The sequence below is a fragment of the Lepus europaeus genome, chromosome 19, assembly GCF_033115175.1.
Source record: "Lepus europaeus isolate LE1 chromosome 19, mLepTim1.pri, whole genome shotgun sequence".
Classification (NCBI taxonomy): Eukaryota; Metazoa; Chordata; class Mammalia; order Lagomorpha; family Leporidae; genus Lepus; species Lepus europaeus.
Window position 1 is genome coordinate 8,162,338 of NC_084845.1, and position 27,077 is coordinate 8,189,414.

General features: G+C 59.9%; 1 protein-coding gene across 3 annotated transcripts; it reads right to left on the minus strand.

Moving 5' to 3' along the window:
* Positions 1 to 68: 68 nt before the first annotated feature.
* DHX34 (DExH-box helicase 34) lies at positions 69 to 27,077 on the minus strand. 3 transcript variants are annotated; one of them, XM_062177969.1, is made up of 17 exons: positions 27,009 to 27,077; positions 25,113 to 26,102; positions 21,139 to 21,450; positions 19,947 to 20,201; positions 18,343 to 18,445; positions 16,722 to 16,939; positions 14,302 to 14,476; positions 11,529 to 11,722; positions 10,873 to 10,974; positions 9,149 to 9,382; positions 8,753 to 8,926; positions 8,339 to 8,456; positions 7,444 to 7,550; positions 5,802 to 6,092; positions 5,082 to 5,258; positions 4,818 to 4,956; positions 69 to 4,220 (listed from the first exon to the last, which is right to left on the minus strand). In XM_062177969.1, exons 2-17 carry the CDS (start codon positions 25,815 to 25,817, stop codon positions 4,087 to 4,089), a joined length of 3,438 nt encoding a protein of 1,145 aa, XP_062033953.1. In that variant the 5' UTR covers positions 25,818 to 26,102; positions 27,009 to 27,077; the 3' UTR covers positions 69 to 4,086. The 3 variants fall into 3 exon arrangements, with proteins under 3 accessions (XP_062033953.1, XP_062033952.1, XP_062033954.1); XM_062177968.1 differs by lacking the exon at positions 27,009 to 27,077 and adding an exon at positions 26,411 to 26,960; XM_062177970.1 differs by lacking the exon at positions 27,009 to 27,077 and adding an exon at positions 26,299 to 26,354.

Below are 27,077 nucleotides of genomic sequence, written 5' to 3' on the forward strand. Positions count from 1 at the left end.
TGGATGTTACTTGGTCGCAGTTTTGTCACAATATAATTAATACACCATAGAAGCCACACAGCTTTTATCTGCTCACCAAGTTATGCATCCATCACACAACCAACTGTAGAGCATTTTCAACGCTTTCAAAAGAAACCCTAATCCCCACAGCAGTGGGCCCCAGCCCCAGCCCCTCCCTGGACTGACAGCCCACACGGCAGCACCTCAGCTGCTCTGGCTTACACACTTTCTGCCCCACGTTCACGACGCCAGCACCCAGCATGGCTGCAGACAGGAGCCGAGACTCCCATGGGAACTAAACAAGTGGGGTCAAAGCATCTAAGCAGGACGTGAAACCCGGGTTTACTAGCCTGATCCTGAAGACGAAACACAGTCAGAGCAGCGGCTCCCGAGAGCAGACGTCGTCGAGCCACAGTAAATGCAGACGGGTCAAGGGCAAAGTCATGGCATCAGTTTCCCAGGACGTCCAGGCATCTTGCTTGCCAGCTCCCTGAAGGGCCAGAGGACAGTCCCATCTGTGTATAAGGAGACTGACTGAACAAAGTTGGCCAAAGGCTTTTTTTTTTTTTTTTTAAGGGGTTTATAGTTTATTTGAAAGGCAGAGTTAGAGAGATTCCAAATGCCCACAATGGCCAGAGCTGGGCCCGGCCGAAGTCACCCGGGTGTCCGACATGGCTGCAGGGGCCCAAGCACTTGGGCCATCCTCCGCTGCTTTCCCAGGCCACAGCAGGGAGCTGGATTGCAGTGGGGCAGCCCTGTGTGCACATATGGGATGCTGGTGTCAGGCAGTGGCCTAACCACGACCAAGGTTTGAAGAGAAAATGCCTAGGGAGGCTCCACCAAAGTCCCCCAACATGACCAAGCTCCCGCTCACCAATCCCGGGCCAGTCTGGGCAAGTTTTGAGGGACTCTGGGCATCCACCTCACAGTTCTGACTTGGCTTCTTCTTGTTTCCTACGATTAAGAAACCCTTAAAGGGCACTCACTTTTCTTCAACTAATGTAGAAAAGACAGCACTGACCTGGTCACACTCTCACGACCCAAGGTCGTGGACTCAGCGGCTGTCGCTGCCACAGAAGTGTCCCCAGTGCTGCAGCCTAAAACTCGAGCAGTAACTCAAACTGAGGGGACAGCTGCTGTGGCACACGGGGTGCCCACGTTCCACAATGGAGTGCCAGTTTAAGTCCTGGCCACACTGCTTCTGATCTGGCTCCTTGCTAATGCATACCTCAGTTCCCGCCACCCAAGAGGGAGACCTGGATGGAGTTTCTGGGTCCTGGCTTGAGCCTGTCCCAGCCCCAGCTGTTGTGGTCATTTGGGCAGTGAACCAGCAGATGGAGAACCTGTCACACTTTCACATGACTTTTTCTTTTAGACTTTTAAAGTTTAGATTTTCATCTTTTAATCCCATACTTCCATGAATTTTCTGAAGCCTTTTCATGGATGTGGAAAAAATATTCATATTAACATATTACCTGATAAAGGACTTGTGTCCAGAATATATTTTTAAAAATCTTTGAAACAGTAAGACACACAATCTTTCTGGCAGAGAGACAGATCTCCTATCCCCTGGTTCACTCCTCAAATGCCTGCAAAAGTTGGGCCGAGCCAGACCAGGCCAGGCCAGGCCAGGCCAAAGCCCAGAACCAGGAGCTCTCCCCAGGTCTCCATGTGGGTGGCAGGGACCCAAACACTTGAGCCCTCACCTGCGGCCTCCCAGGGCGCACTCTAGCAGGAGGCTGGGACAGAACTTGATCCCAGGCACCTGATATATGGGATACACACATTCCAAGTGGTGCCTCTTTGTCTCTCAAATAAAAACAAAAAATATTAAATATATATACAATAAGTGGGGCCAGTGCTGTGGCGCACTAGGTTAATCCTCTGCCTGCAGCGCCGGCATCCCATATGGGTGCTGGTTCTGTCCCGGCTGCTCCTCTTCCAGTCCAGCTCTCTGCTGTGACCCGGGAAGGCAGTGCAGGATGGCCCAAGTGCTGGGCCCCTTCACCCTCGTGGGAAACCGGGAGGAGGCAGCTGGCTCCTGGCTTCGGATAGGTGCAGCGCCGGCCATAGTTGCCATTTGGGGGGTGAACCAATGGAAGAAAGACCTTTCTCTCTGTCTCTCTCTCTCTCATTGTCTGTAACTCTACCTGTCAAATAAATATTTTTTAAAAATATGTACACTAACCACCAGTACAATGCTTAAGATAAGAACAAAACACTGATAATACCTAGTCAGCAGGTGGAGGGAGTGATCATGCTCTCCGGTGCTGGTGGAGTGCAAATTGGTAGAATGACCTTGAAAAACAATTTCAGACTCAACCAAACCCATCCAGCAGTTCTACCCCCCGGATATGGACTCAGCAAGACACAATTCACCAAAACCAAGGGCCAGTGTGTTCGCAGCAGCACTGCTGGAAGCTGGACATAAACTGAGTGTCCGTTAGCAGGACAAGCAGTGAAGGCACCCGCTACGACGAACACAGCAGAGCCAGATGCGACGTCATCTGGAGCAGAAACCAGAGAAAGCACACTGTGAAGTTCAGAACTGTGAGTTAGCGGGCGTGCTGGCCATCGGGGGCCACGGGGAGCACCAGCGACAGAGATCCTGTGAGTACTGGTTCACTCCTCAGATGGCTGTAACAGCCGTGCCTGGACCAGGCTGAAGCCACAAGGCAGAAAACCCCATCCAGGAACACCCTCCCAAATGGGTGGGAGGGGCCCAAAGCACTCGGGCCATCTGCTGCCTCGAGGGTCCACCAGCAGGGAGCTGGACTGGAATCGGGGCAGCTAGGACTCAGACGAGACCTCTAACATGGGATGCCGGTGTCACAAGCAGAGTGTAACCTGCTGCACCACCATGCCAGCCCTGACCTGTGCACCTGTTCCACTTCGATGTTTGCAAGATTGCTGAATGAAGGCGTGAGAGACCCCGCCAGGCTGCTCACTATGGAGACTGTCAACGCCCCCGGGATGAGCGCGGCCCCACTCCACAGCTGCCCAGCAGCCACTGTCACCAGTTGCTGTAAACAGGCCCAGCACTGACCGGGAAAACGACGATCACATGTGGTTTGTGTCATGCAGGGTCACGGGAATGCCAAGGCCATGGCCCCGCCTGCAGCAGAGCACACGTCATTCTGGTCGCCGAGGGAGGTCCTGCAGGATGCCACCCAGTGCCCGAGAACAGGCCCACCCAGCCCCCATCATTAACCTTGCGCCACAGCACACACCAGAGGGGACGTGACTTGGCTCGCTGCACTGATGGCCACCTCTGGGCAGTAAGTCTCTCCCACTTCTCAGAAGCTTCCTTTAGACTCACTCCCCAGACGGGAGTCTTGGGTGGGACACCTCACACACGTTCCAGACAGACAAGTGTCCTGGTTGGCGGACAGATGGGTGACTGATGACTCAAGGAATGGAGCAGCAGGGACTCTGAGGTTGGCCCTGGCGGGGTCAGGCCTAAGACCCGTCAGGTGGCAGGTGTGGGTGCCCGGGAGGCAGCAGGGCACAGGCGCCAGACTTTGGGGAGCAGTCAGGGCGTGGCGAGATCGGGGATCATCAGACACGCGGGGAGGTGAGCCGAGGCAGGTGGGCAGAGCCAACCAGGTGAGGATGGGGAAGAGGGCCCGGAGGCCACTGGGAGAGAGGCCTGGTGGGCCAGCAGCAGGAGCTCCCTGGTGGCTGCCTCGTGAGTCAGCTGCTAGGGCCCTGGCCCCACAGGAGCATCCCCTCCCCACCACACCCGCCCAGCTCAGAGCCACCCACACACAAGGGCAGATTCAGGCCTCCCCAGTTCCAAGGGAAGCGGAGAGCAGACACTCCGGAGAGCCTGGCCCTGGGCTCAGGAGCCACCAAGAGTCCCTGCTGGGCCCTGACCACCCAGCCCTCCCGCAGCCCTGTGCACATGGTGCAGGGCGGCAAGGACAGCCGGCCGCGAAGCTTCCTAAGCAGGCAGCAGCCGGCCCACAACCAGGCCTGCAGGCAAGGCTTTATTCACACGGTCACCCCCGCCCTCCAGACCGGGACCCCTGGGCTGGGGCTGGGGCTAACTGGTCTCGCAGGCCAGCCGCCCACCCCGCTGCCTGCTCACACATGCTGCTTGCGGTGCCGCAGCACCTCGGTGGGCGTGAACAGGAAGTCCTTCTGGCAGGCCTCGCAGTGGTAGGGCCTCTGCAGGACAGACGCCTTCTGGACAGGCTCGGGGGCCACTTCCTCACCCCCTAAAGGAAGGGAAAGGGTGAGGCTGTGAGAAGGGCGCCCCGCTGTGCGCTCCCACCCACCACATCCAGGTTCCCATGGGGCTCAGGCTCTCTTCCCGCCTTGGGGGAGTCCAGTTCCGCCTCTTTCCGGGAGCCGTCCTTGGTTAACACACGCACTGGCCAGTGAGAGTGAGAGACAGACAGACAGACACAGAGCCTGGAAAAGTGAGCTCCAGGGTGGGGCCGAGTGCCACGCTGCAGTCCCCCTCCCTCCCTAACCCCCACAGCACGCGATGTGCAGTATGCTTTGGGTGACAATGGCATGGGTGGTCGGGGCAGAGTCAGCTGCGAGACAGAGAAAAGAACAAGCGGCAGCCACAGATGGACAGAGAAACAGAAACAGACAGGGACAGCAAAACAGACCAGAGGCAGGCAGGCGGGCAGACGGAAGCAGGTGGTGCTCCAGGCCCCATCTTTGGAACTGGGCCTGTGTGTGGCTCCGGCCAAGGGGTAAGGTCATCAGCCCCCAGCATCCAGCAGGTGCCCAGCCACACAGGAAACAACGTGGGATGGCCGGGGAGCTGGACAGACACACACGGCTGGGGCCCCCATGCTTGCCTGCGGTGCCCTCCTGTGGGGCCTGGGGGCAGGAGTTCTCGTGGGCAATGCGCTCCAGGGGCGTGAGGGGCAGGTGCAGGTCACAGTGGGGGCAGGTCCAGAAGCTGCGCAGGCAGTCGCTGTACAGGTCCACGTCGCTCTGCAGCAGGCAGGCTGTCAGGGCCTGGCCCCCCAGCCCCAGACCAAGTCCCAGTGGGGGTGGGGCTTCCTAAAGCCCCTTCTCTTGGGCAGGAGGGTGAGGGGCCAGGACTGGGTCAGGCTCACCGTGAGGCAGTTGTACGTGAGGAAGTCAGTGACAGCATAGCCCCCCTTGATGGGGTGGGGGGACAAGGTAGAGCTGCCAAAGAGGCCAGGGAGACTGGGGGCAGCTGTGACGGTCTGGGGCCCCACGTAGAGGTTCTGGGTTTCCAGCCCTGTCAGCCGCCGGAGGCTGTAGGGAACCTAAGGAAACACAGCAGATGGAGACAGACTTGGGGGATGACTGCTGAGCTCCTGGATCCTGCTGTGCCTGAAACCTGCATTTGGACTTTCCCCCAGCCTCTCCATTCTCCCAGGAAGTCACCCTGGATTTCACCTTTCTCCCCCACCCCACCCACATGAACCAGAATGAGGGGCAATTTTGCACTCCCCACTTAGAGTTGGGGGACTGGTTTAAAGTCTGTTCTGGCCAGCTCTTCCTCTCTGTCTTCCATGGACAGATGCCTCCAGCTTCCCTCTCTCATCTGAGCTCTCTTACCTGCTCACATCCTGCCTGCAGAATGCTTACTAAACATCCGAGGACACAGGTGGTGCAGGACAGGAGGCGGTGGGGTGGCCTCCACACCTCACAGCTGACTGACCATGGGCACGTTTTTAACCTCTTTGGCTTCAAATCCCCTAAGTATGCCTGCACCGGGTGACCTAGAGGCTGAGCCTTCCCACGTCTGCAGCCCACGGGAGCTGACTCCTGACCGCAGCTGTGCACCAGCACGTGGGCCAGGCTACCTTGGATGCCATGAACTGCAACAGCTCCCTGCTTAGGGCTGCCACCTCCTTGCGGCTGATGGGCGGAGCCTCCTCCCCCTCCTCTTCCTCCTCTTCCAGGTGCCGCCGCCGGGCCTGATGGGCCAGCTGCCGGTCCAGGGCACTTTCCCAGTGAGCGCGGAGCCGCAGGGAAGCCGTGAGGAGCCGGACGGCACTCTCGCTGTCCGCCAGCTGCAGCTCCAGCCAGCTATCAGCCACCAGGCGGGAGCAGTCACCATTGGTGTCCAGGGACCGGCTGAACAGCAGCAGGGACTGCAAGAGAGGGGGCAGAGGATGGAGAGTGGGTGGGAGGGGCAGGCGCCATCTCAAGGAGAATCGCTCCCGCCTGGGCTCCTGCCCACCCACCTGTCCATCTGTCTACCTGTCAATATGAAGAATCCACCCCCGCGGGCTCTGTGCCAGACCCCTTCAGGTGCTGCAGACACAACCGTGAACAAGGCCTGGCCCTGGCCCTGGAGCTGACACCGACTTGGAGAGACAGGAGACAGCCTGCACCCTAAGAGGCAGCTGAACCCAGCAGGGGCGGGAGTGGGGGGGTGGCAGCTCAGGGGTGACGCTCACAGACAGGAACACCGTGGAGGGCAAGAACCTGGACAGCAGGTGCACGCTCACCCACCAGGGCAACCAGGACACCATGCTGGGGCATCCCAGGGCTGGGGCACGGGGTGAGGGGAGCAGGAGCAGCCACAGGTCCTGGGTGATGTGTGGGAGGGCTCGACACCTGGTTCTGCCAACTTTCAGACCCAAGTACCACTCTCCACGCACACAAAACACTGAGGGTGGGCAGAGACCCAGGCACGCGGTCGTTCCATTCCCTGTCCGCGGGAGCTGACACAGTGCGGCTCCAGCAGGGAGGCACACGGCCGCCACAGGGCAGCAGCAGGCTCCTCGGCGGGAAGCACAGTGGCCATAACCCTTCCACAGGGACCTCTTCCCTCTCCGTCCCCTGGGACCAAAACCAGGGTCCTGCTACTGCGGGCATACAGCTGAGGGCACCACTAGGTGCACTGTGTGACCTTGGAGCTCTGCTTGGTCACTCGCTGCTGCCCACCCTGAGCTCGCTGGCCCTCTATGACGTGGGTCACAGAGGCCAGGCCTGGTGGCGTGCAGTGCAGCAGCCACTGCCGCCAGGACCCCCTTTCTGGCCATAGACACGGGCATCAGCGAGTCTGCAACCCGAGCACCCGGACAGCTGTGCTCACCTTGGCACAGGGTGCCCAGCTCTGCCCAGCTTCCTGGGGCTCCAGCCTCACCTGCCTCTCTATGACGGCACCTCCAGCCCTCCCTGAGCACACTGAGCCTGGTGCCTCAGGGCCTTTGCGTGTGCCGCTGCTGTCCCTGGAGACCCTCTGACCGAGGCCCACCCTGCTGGCCTCATCACACCAACAGCCCACGCTCCACATCCGCCCCTCCCCCACTGGTAATCTCCCCTGCTACTTCCCTGGCTCAGTGCCCTCCTGCGTCTGTGTCTGCACAGTCCGACCCCCGCCACACGCCCCTGAGGGCAGGGCTGGGCTCTCAGCAAACCCACGCAGGAAGAGGACAGCGGGCCCAGGCAGCCCCGCCTGCAGCAGCTCCTCGGCAGGGGTGGGGCGGGACGCACCTGCAGGGCGGGGACGCGGACGCAGTTCACCAGGTAGGGCTTGTTGGTCTCCAGCAGGGACACGAAGGCGAGGAGCTGGTGGCTGCTGCTCATCTTGTCCTTGTCACCTGAAGGGTGGCGGAGTGGCTCAGGCCCCGGCTCTCCCGCTCGCACCCACCCCGCCCGTTCACACCCACACGAGGAAGGGCTCGAGTGGGTCCTGGTAAGACGTCTGCCACTTGTCCGCACGTGCTCTGCCCGCGAGGAGGGAGAACCGGCAACCTGGTGCCACTGCAGACGACATGGCAGCCAGCCCCAGCCCCTGACCATCGGAGTGAACCAGTGGATCAAAGACCCCTCTGTCGGGCCCTCTAACTTGAAGAAGAGGAAAGGGCAGGGCGGTGTGGGGGGTGGCCGCTGGGAACTCACAGGCGCGCAGGGTCAGGGAGGGACCAGCGCCGCTCCCTCAGGGCCCTCACTCAGCAGCCGCAGCTTAGCGCATTTCTACTTGTGACATGCGCAGAGCGCCACGCGGTCACTGCACTGCGGAGCCACCCAGAGCCTGGAGAGACCACGAAGCAGCAGTGGGGGCTCTGGAGCCAGCTTCCGCCAGGTCCGTGTGGCAGGAATGGGGCTCGAGGCCCAGGGGACTGCTGGGCCCGCACTGAGGAGCACAGCCCATGGCCAGGGTTTCTGACACCCAGCACTCCTTGGGCACGGCCACTGGCTAGATCGGTGTGCAAGGCCTGAGGCCGACCTGGTGGTCCCTGGCAGCCCCCTCCGACAGGCCCTGTGTCAGCAGCGCCGCACAGGTGTGTGGGAGGAGAGGCAAGCCCATGGGTGCCACGCTCCTGAGGCCACTGCATCGCTGCCCCTCCCATGTGGAACGGGGGCCCCTCCCACCAGCTCTCGATACCTTGCTTTCCTTCGCCGCCCACAGTTTCCTGCTCCTGTGTGTGCAGCACCTCAGGGTTGTTGGCAAAGACACAGGTGGGGTGCAGCACAGTGCCCTGCTTGGCCTGCGTGTGGAAAACCTGCAGAGGTGGGGTGGAGGCTCCGGACTCTGCTCTTCCCAGGCCCAGGTGCTTCCCTCCATCCTCGGGACCAGGTTCCCTCTTCCACGTCTCAACCCACATGGCCCTTCCTCCAGGAAGACCTCCCTGACTACGTTCAGGCTGAGTGAAGTTCATCCCAGCCCTGCCCCGCTCCAGGTATCATCTGGGATGTGAACTGTGAGCCCAATGAGGGCAGAGCCAGGGCTGTCTGCAGTCCCCACCATGTCCCCAGCACAGAGTGACAACCAAACAGGGATGGGAGTGGAGAGGCCCACCTGGTCAGAGTCCTTGCGGCCACTGTTGAGTGCATCGGGGACAGCCAGCTGCGGGTAGAGGCCCCGGCCCAGCACCAGCTTCAGCAGCGCCATCTGCTCCCGGCTCAGGTCCTGGGCGGCGCTGGCGGCCGCTTGCAGCTGCTCCAGGTTGTGCCGCAGCTTGAACTTCACATCCTGAGGGGACATGGCGGGGAGGCGGGCTCCTAGGAGCTCTCCCAACTCTGCCTAGCGGGCTGGCGCTAGGACACATACACCCTGGGGCTCCGGGCCAGGCCCTGTCTGGGAACTTGTTCCCTGGGGCGGGGCAGGGACGGGGCCCCTCAGGCTCCAGGACGGAGCCATCTCCTCTCCAGGAAACTCCTGCCCACCCCAGCACGCAGCCCCAGGGCGTCCCACCTGGATGTCCACGTTGTCATCGGCCGCCCGGCCCGCGCCGTCCTCCTCGCTGGAGCAGTCGCCCAGGTCCTCCTGCAGCCGCAGCACCTTGCGCCTGCGCCCCGCGCCCTCCTCGTGCTGCCGTTTCAGCTGGTGTAGGGCCCGGCGCTCGCGACGCTGCTGCAGCCGACTGTAGCTGTCCCCCGGCGCCACCGGCTGAGCCTCGGCCAGCAGCCCGTGGTCTTCCAACAACTCCTAGGGGCGTGGGGGAGGGGACAGAGAGAACAGAAGGCTCAGTGGGCTCTGGCATCAGATGTAGGTTCACGGCCAAGGCCCACCACTTGCTGGTGAGTGCCTTCCCCCTCTGAGCCACCAGCTTCCTCACATGGGAAATGAGAACCCCAGGATCCCACAGGGCTGCAGGAGGCTGGGGGCAGTAGATAACTGCTCCGTGGGAGACAGCGCCATCACCGCTGGCCAAGGGAGTGCCTGGGCAAGGGACAGGAAGGGGCAGAAGAGGGGTCAAGGCGAGTGCTCCCTTGGATCCTCCCTAGGGGCTAGGGTCAGCGACCTTTCCCTACAGCCCACAGCTGCCTCCAGGCTCTAGCTCTGCCCCCACCCATCCCTCAGGCCCAGGGGAGGGCCCTGGCCCGCTGGTCCCAGGATGCTCCAGCCCAGGAGTGGCCTGAGAGCCCGGCTTCCAGCACACCCGGGAACATGGTGGAAATGCCAAGTCCTGGCCCTCAGCGCAGACCCAAAGTCAGATCTTGTGGAAGGGCTGGATGGGGGCCGGGAATCTGCATCCAGCAGCCCCAGGTGGCTGACGTGCAGTCACTCCAAGCCCCTAGGCCTCCACTGGCCATGCCTTTGTAAGAGCCCTCACATGACCCAGGCTGATGGGACCCTGCTTCCTGTGGAGCCCCTGACCCACAGAGGACTGAAAGGGGCACCATGCCTCGAGATAGCCCAACAAAGGTTCCCTGAGATGCTAACAGCAATCGGGACATCCGGGTCCCCACTGGGACCCCGGAAACTGCACAGGGGCGTTGGCCAGGTAACCGCCCACTCTGGGCCTCAGTTTGCCCATCTGTAACCAGATGGAACAAAGGAGACAGGCTCTGATCTTTCAGCCACGGAAACACATCGGAGGGAGCTCCATGCCGAACGAAGCGACAGCCATGGAGCACAAACCCAAGAGCCGTGGAGGGGCTGGGCCGGGGGGCTGGGGGGGGGTGGGCGTTCATCACGATTTCACAGGCAATCTCCTTGGGCCGCCCTCACCCTACAGGCACCCAAACGGGCACCCGCGGGCGCTGTGCTCGCTCTCTCAGTCCTTGTGAGAAGACTGTGTGGCTGGGAGACATTTATCTTCTGTTTGTGGAGGGGATGTCCAAGGGGCAGGCTGCTGGCAAGCAGCAGAGTGAGGCTGGCTCCATCTCAGGGCCCCGAGCCTCGCCCTCAGCCGCCTCACAGCGCTCAGCCTGTGCTTCAGGCTATTTCCCTGGTCCAGAGCATGAGGCTCTTCCATGAGCACGCGGCAGGTCACTGCTCACCCCATCTGCCTCCTCCAGGAAGCCTCCTGGGGTTCTGCCCTGCCCAGGCTACCCTACACCTGCTCATCTGCCGTCGGGGGAGGTGGGGGGAGGGAAGGAGTCTGGTCTGATCAGGGAAGGGGAGAAGAAGGGTCTGCAGGGGGCTGGCACTCTGCTTGCTGGGCAGGGCCGGCCCAGGCCCCTCAGCCTCACCTTGAACTGGCGCCGCAGGTTGGCCATCTCGTACAGCCGGTGCTCCTCTATGCCCCGGCGGCGGCACCACTTGCGGGAGTTCCTGCTCCGTTCAGATTTCACCTGGGAGGCAGAGCAGACGTCCCAGTGCCTGAGCCCAGCCAGTTCAGGGGCACGGGGGCTGGCCCACCGCCCAGGCTGCCCCAGCATGAGCCACGGCAGGCCATAAGACAGGTGGGAGACCTGCTGGCCCTCGCCCAGGGACAGCTGCTCTCCTCCTTCCGGGTCTCAGCCCCAGCACTTCCTCCCACAGGAAGCCCTCCTAGACCACCCTGTGCGCTCTCCCAGCCCTCTCTGGGGTGTCACTGTTTAGGGTTAGGTCTGTCTCCCCGCTCCAGACTGGGAACCCCAGGAAGGCAAGACCAGGGAAGTTCTGGTCACCAACAGGTCCCCAGCACTGACCAGCTCGGGACTCAGGACACGTGTCCTGGATGCATGGTTACCAGGCCAGGGAATGAGACCCTTCTACAGATGGCACTGGCTTTAGAAACCCTGGGGCTGGGGCCCATGCAGCCCCAGAGCCAGAGGTGGGAAGGGGACGAGGTACGAGGAGCCGCAGCGCAGGAGGCCCAGACCCCGTGCAGGACACATGGACAGAGCTCCCCCAGCAGCCTCACCTGCACCCAGGCGTTGAAGACGTTGAAGAGCGTGAGGGGGTCGCCCTGGTCGCTCTCCAGCGGCCGCCGAGCTGCCGCACACTCCAGGCTGCTCTGGGCGCTGCGAGTGAAGGGCGACTGGACGCTGAGGGCGGCCGCGACGGTGAGCATGGGCTCCGCCAGGCTGAACATGGAGCCCAGGATCAGCATCTTCCCTGGCGGGCGGGCACGGCTGAGCCTCTGGGTGCTGGGATGGGCCCCTCACCCCCTGGGCCCTCCCACCCCTACTCTGTATCCCCCCACAAAGGCCCCAGGAGCCAGAGGGGTGGATTCAAACCCTCCTGCAGTGCTTTCTGGACACGTGACCCCAGCACTGTCCTGAGATGACAGCGCCACCGCTGCTGTCACCGACGCCATGGCCTTCCTGCTCTCCCACTCACAACTGACGCCCCAGCTGCCCCTGCTTCCGGCACCCGCCCTCAGCTGCCGTGGGGAACGGCGCTCCCCCGCCTCGAGGACCTGCGCACAACCACACCTGCACCAGCTCTAGCACACAGCAGGTGCTAACTCTGCCGCGGCAGAATCAATCTCTTGCCATCTTTGTCCAACTCAAGGGTGGTGGCAGAGGGAGAAGGGGGGAGGAGAGTGGAAAGGAAGGAGAAGAAACAGAACCTCAACATGGCCAAACGTCTGTTTGTGAGGTGCGCCCGGGGGAATCCGGCCATCTCTGGCCTGCCCACCTGCCCCGTGACTATGGCTCGCATGTCCCAAATCTGACAGTCCCCGTGACTTCGTGCTAAGCACCTGTCCCATGGCTGCCCTGGTCAGATAACACTGGGCAGTAAGGCCAGGCCCCCAGCTCAGTGACCACCCGCATCCTTCCACCTAACCAGGCCTCTGTCTCCCTGTCTGAAAAATGAGGAAACGGGCTGGCACTGTGGCGCAGTGCGCTAAGCCTCCGCCCAAGGTGCCAGCATCCCATATGGAGGCTGGATTGAGTCCTGGCTGCTCCTCTTCCAATCCAGCTCTCTGCTATGACCTGGGAAAGCAGTCAAAGTTGGCCCAAGTTCGTGGGCCCTTGCACCCATGTGGGATACCCGGAAGAAGCTCCTGGCTTTGGACCAACTCAGCTCTAGCTGTTGTGGCCATCTGGGCAATGAACCAGCGAATGGAAAACCTCTCTCTGTGTCCCTCCCTCTTTCTGTAACTCTCATCAAATAAATAAATAAATAAATCTTAAAAAAAAAATGGGGAAACAGCACTGACCTCTCCTCTCCGGGGTGCTCCAAGAATCAACTGGGGCTCACCTCGTGACAGGCTAGGAACTGCCCTGGCAAGGAGGACACCCCAGCCAAGACCCCTGCACCCCCAGCTCTGCTGCTACCCATCTGGGAGCCTTCCTCTCCTTCCACAGGATTTGAAGAGTCGTCTCCCTGCTCTGCCCCGGGGAGGTGGCGTGAAGGAAGTACTGAGCACCAGCACCCGCCAAAACCAGGCTCTGTGGCCACTGCTTCCCGGCCAAGTTTCAGTATCCTCATCTGTACAGGGCAACACGAGGCCCTGCCCTCAGTAGTAAGCACCAAGCGACACAAGGAAGCGCTGGCACCGCCACGCACTCACAGAATGGTCTGCTGACCCCCGTTTCTCCAGCCCTATGTGCTTCTAAACAAACAAAATAACTGCCTCAGCCCGGGGGCACTTGGAGCGGCTGGCCCAGCCTCGCCCACCCTGGGGACCACAGTCTCTGCGCCAGGCGTCCAAGGCGTTAACGGAGACGGTTCAAGCAATGGCACCCCAGGAGGCCTGCTGAGGCAGGAAGAGTGGGCGGCGTGGGCCGTGATGGCAGCCGAGCCGTTGTGGGGAAGAACCAGCGTGGTCAGCAGGCTCCCCAGAGGGCAGCGATGACTCAGGGACGCGCGAGAGAGCAACAGGCAGCTGAGTTGCAAAACCTTGATGACCGCAGAGCAGGCAAGGACAGTGTAGGAACAGGCGGGGCCCAGCAGAGATGCGGGCAAGGGTCTGAGCTGTGGGACACCCAGGACTCCTGTGTCTGGGCAGTCAGGGCCTCCTGTCCCTCCCAGGGCGGCCCTGTGAACACACTCAGTGTTGGGCAATCCCCGCGGGCGAGGACATCCGGTGTATCACCACCGCAGGGCCCCTGCGTGGAGCAGTCCTCCAGCCAGGCACCTCAGGCCACACCTCCCCCAGGGGTGGCATCCGCAGGACACCAACGGTGTGCCCGAGGTCAGAGGTGAGAATGACAGGGTCACAGGGCCTACCCGCCTCGGGCCCCTCAGGATGACCCCCGCTCCGGACTCTGTCACCCACACAGACAAGCAGCACCGCACCTGTCCCTGACCAGCCACTGAGGACCTGCACAGGCCCAGATGGGCCTGGAAACAGCGTCGTCTCCACAGCACCCTGGGGACCTGGCCCCTCTCGGCCCTCACTGAACCCAGCTCTTAGGATGACTCCTTAACTTTCCAGCCTCCTTCAGTCACGGAAAACCCACTTCTACCTAACCCTGTCAGCCTTGCATCCAGTTCAAAGCCCTCCCCTGACCTGGAGCCAGCACCACAGGGACCAGCCCTGCCCTGCCCAGCCCTGCCTGCTTCCCTCGAAGCCCGCACACCGTGCGTCTGCCCTTGATGCAAGCAAGCCCCCAGCCCCGGGACATCTGTTCTCTCCACTGTGTCATCTCTGGTGTTGGGACGGGGGCTGGCTGGGACCCTGTGAGTCGCTGGGCCCAAAGAAGGAACAGACTTGCCTATGGGATCACCCAGGGGGTCCTCACCAATCACGACATCCACAGGCAGCTGAGCCAGCAGGGACCCGATGGGAGTGAGGCTCTCGGAGCTGTCCAGAGCTCCCTGGTCCTGGAGATACAGGATGGCGGTTTCCAGGCTGGCTGGTGGGGGGGGCTCAATGAAGGGGAAGGTTCGGGGGTTCCCCACGCTCATACTCTTCATCTGGAATGAGACAGAAGCCCCACCCCGAGACCAGGGAACACATGAGCCACGGTGGGGCATGGACAGGTGTTGCTCAGGAGTCACAAACGCGTGAAACTTCCAAACCCCCAGCTGAGACCCACATCGAGGAGCCAGGGGAAGGCTACTGTGTGTCTCCGTGCATCTGCCCAGCACATCTGACCACAGTGGAGGAGCCCATGATCTCAGCTGGACCAGTCACAGCTCCTGGGCTCTGGGTCACAACAACTATGAAATGAACAAATGAGCGGGGCAGAGCCAACTGGAATCCTTCTCTGGGACTCTGCAAACTGGAGCTGGGAGACGGGGGCTCTGGCATCTGCCGCGGTTGTGAGTGGTCAGGATGGAAGCCACTGGAAATCCACGCATCCGCCACAAGCCCAGGAGTCTTGGGCCTGTTTCTAAGGTAGACATGGCCCACTCCCCGCCCCACCGCCGCAATCACACACAAACTGATAAAACTTCCCTTCCTGTGACAGTGTGAGTCGTGTTTCTCTCACTTGCTACCGAAGGAATCGTGATTAATTCAGAGGCCCAGGTGGGCAGTGGGGGTGTGGAGGAGAGACAGCATGGCCACTACTGGGCCTGGCACGTGGACAGACGCCGACACTGAAGGTAGGCTTGGGGGCATCGCAGCTCATACGACCGTGAGAGAGAAGCAAGCTCACCTGGCCCTGGTCCCTGGCACAGTTCTGGCTGTTTTCCTGGCAACCAGCTGCCCCAACTTCCTCCTGCCAACTAAGCCCTGATGCCTGGGAGAGTGTCCAGTGCTCACTAAGAGACACACTGCTTTTCCTTTTTGTTTCAGGTGACCCCAACATGCAGCTGGGGCTGACCATCACTGTTCTGAACCAGCTGGGTGAGGCCACGGGTTACAAACCGGACACGTGACCCCATCCCGTCAACAAGACAGGATGTGAGATTGGCCAAGGGCTTCCGAGAAAGGCTCCCATGGCCCGACTCCGGCGCTTGCCAGCTGAGTGCCCAGAACAAGGTGCTTCACCCCTGCACACTCTGTCCTCAGCCGTAAAGGGGACACGGAGATCCCCGACCCCATGGAGGCTGCATGAGGATCACAACAGTTACATCCAAAACACTCACAATGCTGCTTAGCCAAAGAAAGCCCTAGGTAAGCACATTCTAACTTTACTTTTAATTGCTGACGAGAGACAGCGCTTTTATCTACTGGTTTATGCCCCAATGCCCATAACACCCAAGGGTGCAGACTCGATCCAGGTCTCCCAGGTGGGTGGCAGGAAGCCAACGGCTTAAACCATCCCGGCTGCCTTCCAGGGTGCGCAGCATCAGGAAGCCAGAATCAGGAGCCAGCGCTGGGGATCCCACCCAGGTGCTCCCACGGGGGACTTGGGCATCCTAAATGGCATCCTAAGTGGTAGGCTCCTCCTCCTCACCGGGAGCTGTGCCAAACTGGCTAGAAAGCTGAGAAGAACCTAGTCCTTGGCAACACCGCTCGCTGATCCCTCCACATAAGCCCGGGGCCCCTGCCTCGCAGCTTCTCATCGTGTGATGCGGCAGACATCCTGCACCGTGCGGTCAGGCTGTGAGTCGCCAGCGGGTCAGAGAATCCACCCAGTGGGTCACAATCAGCCTTTTTTATTCCCAGCGGAATCAAACAGAACAGAAAGCACCAGCACGCACCACTGTCAGCAGGGCGCTGGCTCCTGCTCCTCACACGTCACGCTCTTCCCGACTCTCCTCTTCCTCCTGAACACTTCCCAGCGGCCCTCTCGGTGAGGGGTGGCCTCCACAGGGGAAGTGTGTGGAAGGGACGTGCGCCCCTTCAGGGGCCTGGCCCACACTCTCCCGCACTCACTTCCCAGGCTCCCCACCACGCACCCCTCCCAAACCAGCCCCCCTGCAGACACAGAGGGAAGGAACCAAAGCTGCTGTGCCGGCCCCTGGTGATGGGCTCTGGCTGTCAAGCAGCCTCGGGACATAAAGTGTACTGAGCACCGCTTCCCGCCTGGAACCTCCTGCCCTGGGGCTGGGGCTCCCTGTTACAGAAGCAGGTAATACTGTGGGGTTTCCCATCACAGCCGAGAGCATTCTGACCCTGCCCCCACCCCCAGGAGCAGTCTGACATGTGGAAGGAAGAGCTCCCTCAGTCTCGCCAGCCCTGCTCTTCCTGGCCCAACACGCTGGGACTGGTCCCGTCTACACCCGCCGCGTTCTCGCCTGGCACCTGCCCTCCCTGCCCACGTCTCACCTGCAGCACCAGCGCATCCAGAGCCACCCTCCGAATTTCTGGAACGGGGTAGGGTGCGAAGGCATCGTAGTCGGACTCGGCGTAGAGGCGGAAGCAGACCCCGGGGCCTGTGCGGCCTGCCCGGCCCTTGCGTTGCTCGGCGCTGGCCTGACTGATCCAGAACTCCTGCAGCCTCTGCAGTTTGGCCTGCGGGTCATAGCTCATCTCCTTCACTTTGCCTGGGCGAGAGCAGGGAGGCCAGGAGGGAAACGGCGTGTGTGGGCGTGTGTGCTGTAGCACGCGTGGCTGTGCACACACCCGGCGGCCAACCATTCGCTCGGTCACCTGCACCCACTCCTCACCCCACTGACACCAACCGGCAGCTGCGACGGCCCAGCCCTGAAACCTCCTCTCTCACTTCCTCCCCAAGCTTCGGCGTCTTCAGAGGAGCGCTCATCCCACACATCTCTGCTGAGCTCCCGGCCAGGCGCCACGCAGCACCAGGCATGGGAGTGCCAGCCATGAACCAGACAAAGGCCCTGGCCTCACAGGGCCGAGCAGAACGCCCCACCCACCCTAAGCCCAAGCTGTGTCTGAAAGTGGAGCAGCCTCAAATCCGGGCACCACAGCTCCTGCAGCAGCGCTGAAGGCCCTCTTGGCGGCACAAGATGGCGGGCGCACCCGAGGCAGCTCTGTTATTGCCGCACTCAGTCAAGTCACCCTGGGCCAGCTGCCACCACGTACACCCATGCATATGAACTCACTCGGTCCTTATGGCCTGGCCAGGGTAGCACCATGGGACAGATGAGCAAAGCGACACAGGCAGTGCCAATGACTCGACCCTGGTGACACAGGCAGCAGTGACCGGGCCAGGCTGGCCCATGTCTCCTCACCACCAGGCCACGCTGACTTTCCAGTACCTTCCAGTCAGAAGGAAGACAGAACAGAGAGCGACAGCCACAGAACCCAACACCAGGCTCTCAGCAGTGAAGCAGCGGTGGGAGGAGAGGGTGCCTCTCAGAGTGAATGGGGGCCCTCTCCTGGGGAGACACATGGGCCCTCCAATGAGGGCAGGGAGGGAGCCATGTGGACACCTGGAGAGACAGCTCTCAGCAGCGAGATCAATGGTGCACAGGCCCTGGGGTCTGAGAACATCTGGGGGCCGGCACTGTGGCGCAGCGGGTTAATGCCCTGAAGCACCAGCATCCCATAAGGGTGCAGGATCGAGGCCCGGCTGCTTCTCTTCCCAGCCAGCTCTCTGCTGTGGCCTGGGAAAGCAGTGGAGGATGGCCCAAGTGCTTGGGCTCCTGCACCCGCGTGGGAGACCTGGAGGAAGCTCCTGGCTCCTGGCTTTGGATCAGCGCAGCTCCGGCCACTGAGGCCAATTGGGGAGTAAGTTATGGGATGGAAGACCTCTCTCTCTCTCTCTGCCTCTCCTCTCTCTGTGTAACTCTTTCAAATAAATAAATAAATCTTAAAAAAAAAAAAATCTGAGAAAAATTAAGCAGCTGCCACTGCTCAACAGCCTCAAGCCTCACCAACTCTCCACTTAGGTCTAGGGCTTCCCTGGCTGCACCCGCACATCTCCAGACTTCTTTCTAGGCCCCCAGGGTGGTGGGTGGGGGCAAGGGACAGCCCTTACCAGAATCAACCACAAAGCGGATCCCATCGATAGTGACCGAGGTCTCGGCGATGTTGGTGGAGAGGATGCACTTCCGGACTCCAGGGGGTGCCACATCAAACACCTGGGGAGAGAGGTGGTGGCGTCAGAACTAACTTGACCCCCAATGAACTGTGTGTCCAGGGGCCTGAATGCCCATGGACACCACATGCCCATGTGTCTAACACAGCCTCAGCACCTCCACTAACCCTTCTTTCTCCACAGTCCCCCGTGCAGACGGCTCTGCACCACCCTCAGCCCTTAGCCCCAACCCGCCTCCAACATTTCCCAAGTCTCTGTCCGCTGCCCAAATCCCTGGCCTCTGGCCTCTGGCCTCACACCCTCCAATCCACCCTCACAGAGCAAGCAGAGGGATCTCCTAAAGCACAGCCAATAGTGACCCCCAGCCCTGCTCAGAGCCCTCCCACAGCTCCCCAGGGCGCCGGGGACGGAGCCGGGCACCACACTGGGTCCTTGAGGTGCCTTGCAGGCCAGCCGCACCCAGCTTTCAGCCTCATCTCTGCTGATGTCCACTTCACAATCCAGAACCCAGCTATACTGCACAGCTTTCCCCGGTTGATCCGTCTCTCGACTCAGGCCCTCTGCACAAGCCCTTCTGGGGTCAGGGTCAACAACTACAGCATGTGAGTCAAACCCAGCTCACCAAGAAGCAGCACAGAGACAGAGAGCGAGACCCCTGCCTGCTGCTTCACTTCCCAAATGCCTGCCACAGCCAGGGCTGGGCCGGGCTGGGCCAGGCTGGAGCCAGGAGGCAGGAACTCAGGGGCCCAAGTACTCGAGCCATCACCTGCTGCCTCCCAGGGTCTACGTAAGCAGTGGAGCTGGGATTTGAACCCAGGGATTCCAACATGGGATGTGGGCATCCGAAGTGGTGTCTTACAGCTACAGCACGACCTAGCCTTTGTCATTTTTCTTTTAGAAATATTTACTTATCCATTCAAAAGCAGAGCAACAGAGAGACAGAAGCAGATTTCCATCTGCTGATTCACTCCCCAAGTGGCTGCAACAGCAAAAGTCTGGGCTAGGCTGAAGCAAGGAGCCAAGAATCTCATCCCGGTCTCTCACGTGGGTGCAGGGGCCTAAGCACTTGGGCCACCTTCTGCTGCCTTCCCAGACACATCAGCAGGGAGCTGACTGAAGTGGAGAAGCTAGGACTTGAAGCAGAATGCTGATACAGGAAGCCAGCGTCCCAACTGGCAGCTTAACTCACTGGGCCACAACACTGGCCCCTGCCACCACATTTGTCCAGTTTTACTAGAACACAGCCACCCACACGTGTGGTTTAGGGTTGCCTCTGCACCGCAGTAGTGGGTCCGAGCAGCTGTGACAGAGCTTAGGGCCTACAAAGATGAAAATATCTATTCTCTGGCCCTTTACAAACAATCTGCCAAACTCTGGCTAAGCGCGGGCTCTGGGTGTCTGCCCTGCCCTTGCTGGCTGTGGACCTCTGCACAAGTGCAACCCCGCCGACCTGCACCAGCGAGCCAGCTCAGTCCTCATGCAGCAGCCCCGCCTCTTCTCCCACAGACCCCACCTGCCCGGCTCCGCAAAGCTGCACGCCACACCTTGTCCTGGTCGGCCACAGAGAGCGCGCTGTGCAGCGGCAGTACCACCCAGCGCTGGGTGTGGCTGGCATAGGTCTGGGCGGCCTCCAGCACTGCGCTGATCTCCGCCATGCCGCTGAGGAAGACGAGGAGGTCCCCCCGCTCCTCGGGGGGGTACTTATTGTCAATGGCCTGCAGCACCCTCAGGAAAGGCCGTGGGTCCAGCTTCTCCGACTTGGACGTGGTCGGTTCTGCCTCCTGCGGCTGGTAGACCACCTGTGATGAGACAGCCCAGAGCACACCTTGTCATGCCAGGCCTGAGTAACAGATGGGCAGACTGGGGGTAGGCAGACCTCAGGCTGCTGGGGAGATGCACATAGCACAACTCAAATGGGACCATTCTGGAGGACGTAATAAAAAGACCAAACAGCAAGGGAACTGGGACTTCTGGGAGGACAGTAATGTTTGCTTTTACAAATCTGGGTGCTGGCCACACAGACATATGTAATCTGTGAAAGTTAACTGAGCTGTGCACTGAGGGCCTGCCACTCTGTGCATCTCAAGCACGACTCCAGTAAGAAACAACACTCTCAGTGATGGAACCAGCACGCTCTCCGGCTACGGAGAAGACCAACGGCTCTTAGAACCAGAAACCACAGGGATGATGGAACCCTTCCGGCGAGCTCTGCCTGCATGGTCTAGACAAGGGCAGCCCCAGGAGGGCAGTTCTCAGTGGGGGTGGTTTTGCCCCCTGGAGCAGGCTGGCGACACCTGGAGACCCTGGTAGTCGTCACAAATGAGCAGCAGAATGCCATGACAGGCAGAGGTCAGACGCCGAGTAGCCTGGGGCGCACAGGACAGGCCCAAGGTCAGTACCACTGACTGAGAAACCCTGCCCTGCGCAGACAGCAGAGCAGACAGGAGGAGCCTGGGTCCCTGAGTGACACACGGAACACACCTGCCCACCAGACTGGAGCAGCCGGACTGTGAAACCACAGGCAGAAACTTCCATCTTATCAGAGCCTATTTTTGGCTCACTCTGTCACCAGTCTAGCTCTTCCTCTGACAAGCACTTAGCTGTTTACCTGGGACATTTTAAGTGGTCAGATCATGGGGGTCTTAATAGAGAAAATCCTTAACCAAACAGAGCAATGGAGAGGACAGACAGGTCCGGGTGGCCAGGGGGCATGGCGGGGGCTGTGGAAGCACCAACCGTGATGGGGAACAGCCTCCCGGGCACCTGCACCACAGGGGCACTGCCGAAGTAGCTGGAGAAGAGCGAGATGTTGATGGTGGCCGACATGAGGATGACCTTGAGGTCAGGCCGCTGGGGCAGCAGGCGGCGCAGGACACCCAGCAGGAAGTCGTTGTGGAGGTGCCGCTCATGGACTTCATCCACAATCAGAACCTCGTACTGCGGCAGGCTGGGTTCCCGCTGGATTTGCCGCAAGAGCAGGCCCACGGTCAGGAACACAATCTTGGTGGCGGCGGAACGTGTGCTCTCAAAGCGGATCTGGTAGCCGACCTGGGGCAGGAGGGAGAGAGGCGTGATCAGCAGGGACTCTGGGCCTGGCACCAGCCCCTCATCCCGCCCACACCAGAAATGCCTGCTTGTCGGACTCCAAGGTTCAGTGGGCTTGGGAGAAGACCCCCACCTGTACCATTTGGTAGTGTTGACCTTGGACAAATCCAATGCCAAGTATATCCGTTAAAGACCTATTTGTGCGGGCCAGCATTGTAGCATAGCAGGTAAAGCTGACGCCTGCAATGCTGGCATCCAATATGAGCAATACTTCAAGTCCCAGCTGCTCCACTTCTGACCCAGCTCCCTGCTAATGTGCCTGGGAAAGCAACAGAAGGTGACCCAAGTCCTTGGGCCCCTGCACCCATGTGGAAAACCTGGAAGAAGCTCCTAGCTTCAGACCAGCCTAGCTCCAGCCATTGCAGTCATTTGGGAAGTGAACTAGAGAATGGAAGATCTGTCTCCTTCTCTCTCTGTTTAAAAAAAAAAAAAAAAAAAACCAACCCTACCTTTCAAATATAAATCTTAAAAAAATAAAAAATTTTTCTCTCCTAGATGCTGTGAGATTTCACATGACAATGCCAGTAAGGCTTGTGGCACAGAACTCTATGTATGTTAATCACACTAGTAATTTCTTGAAGTTTATTTATTTGAAAGGCAGAGTGACACACACACACACACACACACAATCTTCCATGCACAGGTTTGCTCCCCAAATGCCGACAACAGCCAGGGCTGGGCCAGGCCAAAGCCAAGGGCCGGGAACTCCATCCAGGTCTTCTCTGTGGGTGGCAGGGGCCTGAGGACTTGAGCCATCACCTGCTGCCTCTCAGAGTACACATTAGCAGGAAGCTGGAACAGAAGCAGAGGCGGGACTTGACCCCAGAAACTCCAGATGGAATACTCAATTCTCAAGCAGCACTTAACCCACTGTGCCACAGTACCACCCCAAAATGTCAAAGTCTTTAGAAGAAACAAACAAACAGGAAAACATAGTCATGGCCTTCACATAGGCAGGTTTCTTAAACAGGACCCAGAGAATGCTAATCATAAGGACAAACAGGACTACATGTAAATGAAGACACCATTAACGGAATGAATGGCAACTCACAGAGCAAGAGACAAGACCTGCAACACAGAAACCACACAAAGAACTCATGTCCAGAATCTACAAAGATCTATGTAAATCAAGAACAATGCAAAGGACAAACAGGACAAAGACGTGAGTAGGCACTGTGCCAAGCAGGTTCTCCGAAGGGCCCACAGGCAGATGAAGAGATTGTTGGTCATCAGGGAGCTGCCCAGCAGAATGGGAGCTACTTGGCACCCATCAGAGAAGCTGAGGCGGGGCTGGCGCTGTGGAGGTAAAGCCGCCGCCTGCAGTGCCGGCATCCTATATGGGCGCTGGTTAGAGTCCTGGCTGCTCCACTTCCAATCCAGCTCTCTGCTATGGCCTGGGAAAGCTGTAGAGGATGGCCCATGCACCCGTGTGGGAGACCCGGAAGAAGCTCCTGGCTTCGGATCAGCCCAGGTCTGGCCATTGCAGCCATCTAAGGAGTAAACCAGTGGAAAGAAGACCACTCTCTCTCCCTCTCTCTCTGTCTCTCTGTAACTCTATCTTTCAAATAAATAAATAAATCTTAAAAAAAAGAAGAAGAAGAAAGAAAAGAAAAGCTGGCGTGAACACGTGAAGAAGGCTGACAAGACTGAGCCGTGGTGACCCACGGCTGGAGTGCGAACTGTGACAGCCCCTGGGAAGATGATCTGGCGCCATCTGCTCAAGTTAAAGGTGCGTGCAGGCCTCACACCCAGCAACTCCTCTCCCAAACGCCTCCCCAGCAGAAGTATGGACCGAAAGCCAGCACCAGGCACAACTCCTCTCCCAAACACCCCCCCAGCAGAAGTATGGACCGAAAGCCAGCACCAGGCACATTCACAGCAGCACAACTCACAAGAGCCTGGAACTGGAAACCCTCAGGTTTGCATCAACAGAAAGGGTAAATAGAAGGTGTCTTCAAAAAGCTCATGGAGGCCGGTGCTGCGGCTCACTAGGCTAATCCTCCGCCTTGCGGCGCCGGCATACGGGGTTCTAGTCCCGGTCGGGGCACCGATCCTGTCCCGGTTGCCCCTCTTCCAGGCCAGCTCTCTGCTGTGGCCAGAGAGTGCAGTGGAGGATGGCCCAAGTCCTTGGGCCCTGCACCCCATGGGAGACCAAGAGAAGCACCTGGCTCCTGCCATCGGATCAGCGTGGTGCGCCAGCCGCAGTGCGCCTACCGCGGCGGCCATTGGAGGGTGAACCAACGGCAAAGGAAGACCTTTCTCTCTGTCTCTCTCTCACTGTCCACTCTGCCTGTCAAAAAAAAAAAAAAAGCTCATGGAAGGCGCCACTGCTGTGGCTCAGTGGGTGAAGCTTCTGCCTACCATGCCAGCATCTCGTATGAGCCCCAGTTTGAACCTCAGCGGCTCCACTTACGATCCAGCTCCCTGCTAATGCCCTGGGAAAGGCAGTGGAGAATGGCCTAAGTGTTTGGGCCCATGCCCCCTACGTGGGAAACCTGGATGAAGCTCCTGGCTTTCGCCTGGCCCAGTGCTGGCCATTGTGGCCATCTGGGGAGTGAACCAGCAGATGCAAGACCTCTCTGTCTCTTCTTTTCTCTTTAACTCTTTAAAATAAATAAAGTTAGTTTAAAAGTTCATGGAAAATGCATCTTACAGAACAGTAGGCATGGATTTCAAAGTATCTTTACACCCACAGAATAATGTAATCCCATTTCCATGAACGTACTGGAGTGTGGCTGTGAAGATGAACAGTACTACACTGTACTGCAGGTGACACTCACAGACCCCGGAGGAAATGATCCCATTTATGAAAAACAGAGACCAAGACAGCCTGTGGTGCTCGGTTTCTAACTCAGGGATGACAGCCTGGCTCTGCAGTGACTGTCACTACGAACAGGGACAGCCCCCGGGACACTAGGGAGTGAGGGGTGTTCGAATGGTGCCGATGCTGCCGGACTGCCGGCTACACGAGTGGCCTGTCTGTGACAGTCACCACCCCATCCTCACGCCCTGTGCGTTCCTGTGTCCAGAGTACTAAACTTCAACAATGCACGGTTTTAAGAAAGTGTCCTTGGGGCCAGCACTGTGCCCAAATGTCTTGGCTGCTCCTCTTCTGATCCAGCTCTCTGCTATGGCCTGGGAAGCAGTGGAAGATGGCTAAGTCCTTGGGCCCCTGCACCTGCACAGGAGACCTGGAAGAAGCTCCTGGCTCCTGGCTTTGGATCTGTGCAGCTCCAGACATTGTGGCCATTTGGGGAAAAAACCTTTCTTTCTGTCTCTGCCTCTTTGTCATAACTCTACCTCTCAAATAAATAAATAAAATCTTTAAAAGAAAATAAAGTACCCTTATTAATGAATTTTTGTATGACTGCTGAAATTGATGAGGTTTTAGTATGTTCCCTTTTCCTGGTTTGCTATTAAAAGTGCTACACTGGATTAAAGCCTTTGTCTTCTGACCAATACACAAGCCAATCTGCAAAGTTCTAGAAGACTCCTCACTAGGTCAAAGGGCGAGTGCTCAGCTTCTACTGAAACCACCACATGCAGAAGCAACTCCTCCCACGGTCAGCTGGAAGCTCGGAACCCTGGCTGGCGGCCCCACTCACCTGCGAGCCGTACTGACTGAGGCTCTCGAAGCCCACACGCTTGGCCAGGGAGATGCAGGCAATTCTCCGGGGCTGGGTGCAGGCCACGTGACTGAAGCCAGCGGCCAGCAGGTACTGGGGCACCTGAGTGGACTTGCCGCAGCCGGTGTCGCCGGCCACCACCACCACCTGGTGCTCCTTCAGGGTCCGCAGGATGCGGTTCCCGTACTGAGCAATGGGAAGCGCTGCCCGCTCGCGCTGCAGTTTCGCCAGCCGCGCAAACGCCTGCTTCTGGTTGAAGTCCAGGTAGTGCAGCAGGGCGCGGCGGAACTCGGACGCTCTCTCCGGGGGCAGGCGCCTGCCCAGCTCCCGAGAGCCCCGTGTGTCGGGGCCGAGGATGGAGAGGTTGATGCGGTAACGTGGGTCATAAGTGCAAGGGAGGTCAGCCAGCGCCGGGATGCTGTGTGTGGGACGCCCGGGGTCTGCCTCCTCCTGCCTGGAGGCCTTGAGGCTCTGGAATCTCTGCAGGCGCTCAAAGAAGGCCCAGAACCTCTGGCACTCCTCAGAGCCCTGCCGGATGTAGTCCTCCCCACCGAAGAAGGCATCCTCCAGGAGGCGCCGTGTCTCCGGGCAGCTCCAGTCCCACTTCTCCGGGGCCTCTTCCTCACTGGGAGCCCGACGGTGGTCTCTGTGGTCCCTGGCATCCCTTGTCCTGGGAGGGGGCATGCTGCCAGTTACACCACTCTCCCCAAACTGGTCTCAGCGCTGACCACGCAGACGGCATAGGGCTCATCCGCTCCCCACCTGCGGCAGTGAGGGGCCGGTGCCTGCGCCAAGAAAGCGCGTGCTCCCCAAAGAGCCAACAGTCCTTCCAGGTCGGGGTGCAGGGTCACCACGGGCGGCAGAGAGCATGGCCTGGGGCCTGGCTGGGCCGGCGACACACAGGGCACTTCTGAATGCTGCTGCGATCCGTGTTGGCCGAGTTCAGCCTGGGTTTTCAGGCCCCGGAAGCTGGGGGGGAGAGAAGACAGACAGTCACTCATGCTCACAAACACTTCCGGAAAGCCCGCTCTTTCCCAAGCACTGGACTAGGACGGGAGCAGTGAATGAGAACACTGGGGCCCTCACAGCTGGCCACGGTCACCGGCGACACACGGCAACACCCCAGGGATGGAGGCTGGGAAACCAGGGAGCCCCAAAGAGGCACCTTCCCAGGCCCGGGGGGCAGGGACGAGACCCTTGGGCACGGCCAATCAACAGTACGGCTCTTGGTTGACCGGGACCCTTCCAACGGTTCGTGGAAACTGGAATTAACCCACCAGTGTATTCTGGTGCAAAAGCAACTTTGAAATCCACGCATGGCTCTTCCATGACGCACATTCCCCACGAAACTTTGCATAAACTTTCGACCTTTCTGGCGCCAAAACAAGCCAGTCTGTTCATCCCACGCCTCCGCGGGCTTTTCCAAGTCGGGACGTCCGCACACCCGCTGCCCCGCTGCCCCAGGCAGGTGCGGTCCCCACGCCCGGCCCGGCCGCGCCCCCGAGGGCTCAGTCGTAAAGCGGCCGAGGAGGGAGTCAGCGTTAGGCCTCGGCCCGGCTCTCCCCCGGTTCACGGTGCTCAGCCCGGCGTCTCAGGGCCCGGGGCGCCCCCGTTCCTCGGCCTCGGGGTCCCGCTGGAACGAGCCGAGAGGTCGCCCTAGTTTTCAAATCGTCTCCCTGTCTCTCCGGTTCCGCGACTCCATGTCTGGCTCCTTCGGCCCCCCGGTTCTCCCCGGGATGCGCCAGCTCCACCTGTCCGCTTCGGCCAGCCCCGCCAGCTTCCTCCCACTCTGCTCCTCGCGCGGCCTGCCTCCCCGCTCGGCGCTCCCCCAGCCCACGTCAGGGCCCGGAGCCACGCGCGCCCCACGCCCCTCACCTCACTAATCGCTTCCAACGCATCAACTTCCGGTCCGCGCACGCCTCTCGCGCCTGTGCACACCGCCCT

Bases quoted from the DNA above. Each gene is read 5' to 3' on its own strand.
- DHX34 (XM_062177969.1), bottom strand. From the start codon at position 25,817: ATGCCCCCTCCCAGGACAAGGGATGCCAGGGACCACAGAGACCACCGT. The intron at 18,446-19,946 runs GTGTGGCGTGCA...CTCTCTCCCCAG, and splicing joins CTGTGGCCGACCAGGACAAG to GTGTTTGATGTGGCACCCCC. The intron at 4,957-5,081 runs GTGAGCCTGACC...TGCCTGCTGCAG, and splicing joins TCACGTACAACTGCCTCACG to AGCGACGTGGACCTGTACAG.